The sequence below is a fragment of the Hordeum vulgare genome, chromosome 3H, assembly GCF_904849725.1.
Source record: "Hordeum vulgare subsp. vulgare chromosome 3H, MorexV3_pseudomolecules_assembly, whole genome shotgun sequence".
NCBI classification, from domain to species: Eukaryota; Viridiplantae; Streptophyta; class Magnoliopsida; order Poales; family Poaceae; genus Hordeum; species Hordeum vulgare.
The window spans coordinates 347,359,028-347,365,365 of record NC_058520.1 but is presented as its reverse complement, the minus strand read 5'-3'; the positions used below and the strand labels follow the sequence as shown (position 1 = coordinate 347,365,365).

At 56.3% G+C, this 6,338-nt stretch overlaps 1 protein-coding gene across 1 annotated transcript; it reads right to left on the bottom strand.

Moving 5' to 3' along the window:
• Positions 1–3,415: 3,415 nt before the first annotated feature.
• LOC123443825 (putative F-box/FBD/LRR-repeat protein At5g25850) lies at positions 3,416–5,601 on the bottom strand. Its single transcript, XM_045120352.1, has 3 exons — positions 4,472–5,601; positions 4,172–4,315; positions 3,416–4,041 (listed from the first exon to the last, which is right to left on the bottom strand). Exons 1-3 carry the CDS (start codon positions 5,519–5,521, stop codon positions 3,673–3,675), a joined length of 1,563 nt encoding a protein of 520 aa, XP_044976287.1. The 5' UTR covers positions 5,522–5,601; the 3' UTR covers positions 3,416–3,672.
• Positions 5,602–6,338: the final 737 nt, after the last annotated feature.

Below are 6,338 nucleotides of genomic sequence, written 5' to 3'. Positions count from 1 at the left end.
GAGGGGGGGGACACGCGCTTTCTTCCTGCCTCCTTCGTGGTCGTCATCCGGCCGTGTCCCGGCTGCTCACTTGTTTGCCGGCCTAGGAGCGGATGGCAGTTTCCCTCGTGCGCGCTCGGCCCCGTCGACTCCTCGGGCACCGGCTCGACGCCCGTGTGTCGGGTCTGCCCCTTGTCTTGGGGGGCTTCCTCCTCCATGGCCTTCATGCCCGCTACGCTGTGGACTTCTTCCACATCAGAGTCGTCACTGTCTGTCCAGTCCCGCAAGCGACAGGGAGAAGGGAACTCACCGGCTGGATCGGGATCGCCAGCTCTTCCGAATCCATGCCCAATGGCTCCTCGCCCTCCGGATCGTCGCCCCTCCGGCTCCACAGTCTTGTAGTCCTGCGGCTCCTCAACTTTCGGGTCCTCCATGTCGGCCGCCGGCGGGCCGTAGTTTTGCAATCCCGCAAACAGTTGCGGCCCGTTCGGGTCACTCGAAGCCGGCGGCGGGAAAAGCAAGAGCAAAGGGAGACGATGTGTGGCATACCTCGGGAGGCGGATGCATCTGGTTGTAAGGGGCCTTGCCCTAGTTCCACCCCACCTTCTCCATCGAGCGGTGGTGATCAGGTTCATTTTTCGTGTGATGGCGACCTGGTTTAGCTCCTTCGTGGAGAAACGGCATGGGGCGTGCCTGTCCCACATGATGCAAATATGATGCGGCTGACGCTGCAGCGGCACGATCCGACGCGCTATCATGGTGGTGATGAGGTCGACGGCCTTGAGGCCCTCCGCACCGATCAGCACACAGAGTCGGTCGACCTCGTGGTTCACCAGCTCAACGGCTTGTTGTGGATTATGTCCCCAATGCAGCCGCGCAGTCGGCGGTCGGTTGAGGAAGGGGGCAGATTGATGAGATCCAACGTCGTGTCCATGTTCTTCACGTAGAAGAATGAGCTCTGCCAGTTATTCACCGACTCCTGAAGCGTCAGCTTAGGGAATCAGGTTCCGAGACGGTTGTAGACGAGGGCCGCTCCGTAGGCGGTCATCTCCTTCGTCTCTCTCGCCTTGATATCCACCATCTCCTTCTTGAGGTAGAAGAGGCGGCACCAAAGATCGAGCCAAGGCTCGATCCCAAGATACGCCTCGCAAAGCGTGACGAAGCTAGAGAGCTACAGGATAGAATTGGCCCCCACGTGGTGGGGCTAGAGCCCGAACTTGGTGAGGAACCGCCGGAAGAATGTGCTTGCCGGCAGCCCGAATCTGCGAACGAACTGTTCATAGAAGGCCACCACTTCGCCATCCCGTGGCACTGGGGCAGCTTCGGGCACGGCACAGGCGCGGACGGGGGAGGCGGAGATACTCGAGGTGATCCTCGCCGATGTCGCTGACATCCCATGCCTCCCTTCTGCCCATCGGTTGGCTTGGGGCAGGTTCGGGCACGGCACAGGCCGGACGGCGCGGAAGAAGTTCCCCGGTAGGGACACTGACGTCACCGGCAGCGGGCGACGCTCGCGAGGTTCGGACGGCGTCCGCTTGCCCTCCCCCCCCCTCTCTCTCTCTCTCTCCCTTGGGCGCTGCAAGGAAGGCAAAGGGCGGGGGCGGCAAGGATGGAATGCCTGCTCCGCGCCCCCTCCCCTCCATTTAAACCATTGCGCCGTGAGTGGGGGAGTGGACCGGTTGCGCACGATCTCCACTCCCCTCACTTTGTTCGGGCGCATTAATACATTCGGGGAGGCCGACCGATGGCCTCCTCGGTCGTAGCTGATCCCGCGAACGAGCCATGTCATGGCAGGGTGGCCCCCAGCTCATGGCCCCGTCTCATCGCCCGCGTGGCTTGGCTAGGCCTGCGGCGCCCAATGCATGGCGGCCCCGCACCCCAGCCTCGAGGCGTCGCGACGTTCTGGTCGACATCGACTGCCCGGCTCCCTGGGCCCGGCACGCAGCAGAAAGGCCTGACTCCGAGGCTCCACCGACGAGGACTCTATGGGACAAGCTAGCAAGACCCGTCACTGCGAGCCCGCGGGACTCTCCGACTTCGGGGACTACTGTCGGGGGGATAAACCGAGGGTAGTCTCACCCCCCTTCATGCCCATTTTCAAAAACATTGGGGCTGGCTCGACCCCTCAAGCACCGGCTCAAGCGGGACGTCTTCGGCCGGCTCGGTCGACTCGCGACTGGGTCCTCGTCACTCCGGCCCATACGACAAGACGCATCCCCTCCATCGAGACGCGATGCAGGACCATCCACTCGATGGCGCCATACGTGCATGGCTACAGTGGAGCCGGCCGTACCGCCGACTACGACTGGGCGAGGCGGCACTAGGTCTACTCAGCGCTCATCATCGCCTACTCCTTGCCACCCCTCACACAGGGCGACAGTGAAGTTGGTTGTACCACCAGCCACATGCGGGAGCAACGGACGCTTCACGGGCCACCCCATCGACGGGACCCCGCATCCAGCAGGCTCCGCCAGCGACAAGACTGCACCAGAAGTGGGACCCTCTAGCCGGCTAGAGAGGCCGTTAGCCGGGCCCACGCTTCACCATTCAGGTATATTATAAGCCGGGGAGCTAGACTATAAAGCCCTCCGGTCCTTCCTCATGCAACGGGTTGATCGATCACCTGCCCACACACGCACGGGTTGATCGATCACCTGCCCACACACGCACAGACACTCATTCACGTAGAGAGGCAAGGAGAGCAAACAAGATTCTTCCTCCTCTAGTCAACAGCTCAAGGAGCACCATTGTAGCACTCTTCGACCACATAACAACTTCGGTAGGACAAGGGGTGTTACCTCCCTCGAAGGGCCCTGAACCTGGATACATCGCGTGTTACCATCGCTTGTTCCTAATCCCGTTTTCGGAGTTCGTCGACGCACATTGACCCCAACCACTCAAGATAAGCCATCCCATGTCATCTGTTGTGACAAAACAACCACAAGTTTGTTGTAGGGTTTGTCACATCTGGTTTTGTGTGAACTTAGCTATACTGGAATGTGACTCTGGTGCGACTTGTGAATGACCAAAAGTACTACGTATTTTACATCATCAATTTATACCAAACCACATTACAAAACCCAAACAGGCAATCATTTTAGTGATTAAGAAGCAGACAATTAAATCCCACTCTGAGCGCCATTTGCAGTACTACTAGATAAGGGCCAGTTTTTTTTTGGTTTTTTGAGCTTCTAAAATAAGCTGGCCCCTACTCAGCTTATTCTGAAAGCCCAATCAAAAATATTTTTTTTAAAGCATACTAGTCAAGTCTTAATTAATGATTTTAAAGCATACTAGTCAAGTCTTAATTAATGACTTTTAAATAAATAAATTTGAGTGGGCTTCTAGAATAAGCTAGGCATGGGTAGGGGTAGCTTATTCGAGAAGCCAGTAAAAGAAGTAGCCCTAAGTGCTCTTGCCTACGGATAGGCGATACTCAAGCATAAACCAAGAATTCATAGTCTAAATAAGCCAAGATTTCATAGTCTAAGATTTCACAGTCTAAATAAGTGCTCTTGCCAACGGATAGGCGATACTCAAGCATAAACCAAGAATTCATAGTCTAAATAAGACTTGCCAACGGATAGGCGATACACAAACAAGCAAAGGAGTATGTTGCTAGTTTAGCAAAAGCGATGGCAATGCTGTATCACGATCGAAACATATCGGCTACAGCTAGCACCTTGATCAGCTTCAGCTATCAAATGGGTCACTCTTGGAGAGATTGGACGCTATGCGGAAGCTCCAATCACTGCCCCCGCTGCGCACCAAGATTGAGAATTTTGGGTCTCTGCTGGCACGTTTGGTGCTGCAAGCCAAAGGTTTCAGCTTGGCCGCCACCCACTGCTCTGAAGCAGGGTCTCCATCTGCCAACACGACCACCATTTTTTGCAGAAGCTGTGCTCTCTCCACGACGAACCTGAGGAACACGACCTCGCTCCGCTTCCCTCGGAAGTTCTTGAACACCACCTTCTTGGTGTGTGACTGCAGGGATTCGATGGGTCCGACATCATGCCAGAACTTGAAATTCAGCTTGCCAGTGGGCTCATCAGATTCAGCAGACTGCAGAATCAACATGTAACTAGTTGGATCAGCTCTACCACGGACCGCGCACACACAATCATCACATGATAAAGCCTAGAGTTGAGACGGTGTAAAATGCTAAATGAGGATATTGCGAATGAAATCTCACCATGACATGCAATGTCTCGACATTGGGAAAGCATCTGAGGAAAATAGGCAGCACCTTTGCCTCCTTGCGCACTCCGAATCGCACCCTTAACGCCAGGATCTTGACACTTGGAATGGTGGTTGTGGAGCTCGCCCTTGTGCCAGCCTGCAATTTGTGTGCAATTCAGTAACAAACACAAATACGTGGATCAGTACATCTGCGCATATGGATAGACGCAAATACGTAGATCAGTACATCTGCGCCTGGAGTAGCTAGGAGTAAACATGAAAAAGTTCATTAAAGGAATGAAGCTAGCTAGACCTCGATGACGGTGTTGCCGATCTCGAGCACATGGAAGCTTGGTTCCAAGTACCCGAGCACCTTGAGCTCCGGTGCGTAGCCAATCTTGACTCTTGTGCGAAAGTCCTTGCTGAGCCAGGCACCAGGGCAGTCGTTCCACAGGATGAGGCGCTCGAGACACGGTGCGACGACCACGGCTAGCGCTTCCGCGATGGACATCCAGAAGAGCACACAGCGGAGGCTCCGGCTGCGGACGCGGACGTTGCGCGGCGTGTTGTAGCAGAGGACGAGCGCGAGCTTCTCCAGGACGGGGCTGCACTGAAGTAGGCGGTCGAGGTCCTTGGTCTTGATGTCGGTTTTGCAGAAGCCAAGCTCGGCGAGGTGCGGGAAGACGTGGGCGCCGCGGAGGAGGTCATCTGTGTCCGGGAACTTGTCCCAGAGGCCGAGGTACAGGCGGCGGAGGGAGGCGACGCGGAGGATCTCCGCAGGGAGGGTGTTCTTGAAGGGCCAGTTGGGGAAGTTGATGAGGACGAGCTCCTGGATGGACTTGGCGGCGAAGAGGTGGAGCCAGCGGACGAGCGCGCTGCCGCCGCGGCGAGCAGACGCGTAGTTGCAAGCCGTGGTGAGGTGGACGCAGCGAAAGGGTCCCGGGTGTCCGGAGAAGATGCGGGAGAGGGTATCAGTGAGGGCGGGCCAGTCGATGAGGCCAAAGGTGTCGTCGTCGTCGTCGGCTTCGGCGTAGTCATCGAAGATGTCGGTGTCGTCGAGGACAAGAGGCGTCGACGGCCGTAGGCGGCGCCAGCGCGGGGAGATCGCTGCGGTACGCGCGGCTTCCTTGACGGGGAGGCGGGATACGATGTCGGCGAGCAGCGCGTCCGGGAGGCGGCTGATCAAATCCTCGCCGCCGCCGCCGCCGCCGCCGCCGCCGCCGCCGGGGGCGGCGGCGGAGAGGGAGCCTTTACCGATGGAGGATGGCGCAGCGGCGGAGAGGGAGCCTTTACCGATGGAGGATGGCGCGGCGGGGACGCATGCCAAGATGGCCCGCATGATGCCGGCCATGGTTGCTGGCATCGTCGCCGGCCCCGCCGGGAGGAGACGGGAGAGAGGGTTTTCAGGAGTGAGAGAGGGGAGCAGTGGGTGGAGACGGAGAGACGGTACTCGGATTTGTCGTTTTGTACAAGGATATAGGGTTTCGTCGCTGGCTGGGCCGAATGTCGAGGAGCAACTCTCTCCTGGGCGCATCAGACGATTTCTGTGAACCTGTTTCCTGTTTAGCATTTCCCTTTTTTTTTTGGCGAAATTCCGATTGTATGGCTATTGTTCAACCAATTAACTTAACTATCGGGTTATCTATAATTTTTCCGTCGATTCTGAAAGAGTGTCATTCTGTGCTTAAATGGTTTGGTAAGGTTTCTGTTTATAGATTGTAAGGGCATCTTCACTTGTTCGGCCCCACCCCCCTCCCCTCCGCACCCACATTCAAGGCGTGATATAACGTCGTTTGGGGTGAACCCGAGTTAAAATCGGTTTGGGGCGTTCGGGCCGACCCCTAAGGTTGTCTCAGACACTATTTTTTAAATTAAAATTGGATCAGATGTAAAGTAATTTATGTGATTTTGGACGAAATTCGGTCGATTTCACTAGAATTTGTACAAACTTAAAAAAACATGAAAACATGAAAAAATTGCATCGTCGCCACCGCTAGTCTAGTTCATGCCGAGGAGCTGGTAGAAGGCGGTGTAGTCGTCGCCGTTGTCGTCATCGTCATTGTCGTTGTTGTCGTGCTTCTTGTCGTCGTCCTGCGCGTCGTTCTTGCTGCAGCCTTGCCCTGGATCGCCGCTACGGACGGGAGCTGTCTACGCCGGCGTCTCCTCGTTGTTGTCGTCGA

Coding starts and splice junctions, on each gene's coding strand:
- LOC123443825 (XM_045120352.1), bottom strand. CDS start 5,521: ATGCCAGCAACCATGGCCGGCATCATGCGGGCCATCTTGGCATGCGTC. Junction 4,316..4,471: donor TCGGCAACACCGTCATCGAG/GTCTAGCTAGCT, acceptor CACAAATTGCAG/GCTGGCACAAGGGCGAGCTC. Junction 4,042..4,171: donor TCGAGACATTGCATGTCATG/GTGAGATTTCAT, acceptor TTGATTCTGCAG/TCTGCTGAATCTGATGAGCC.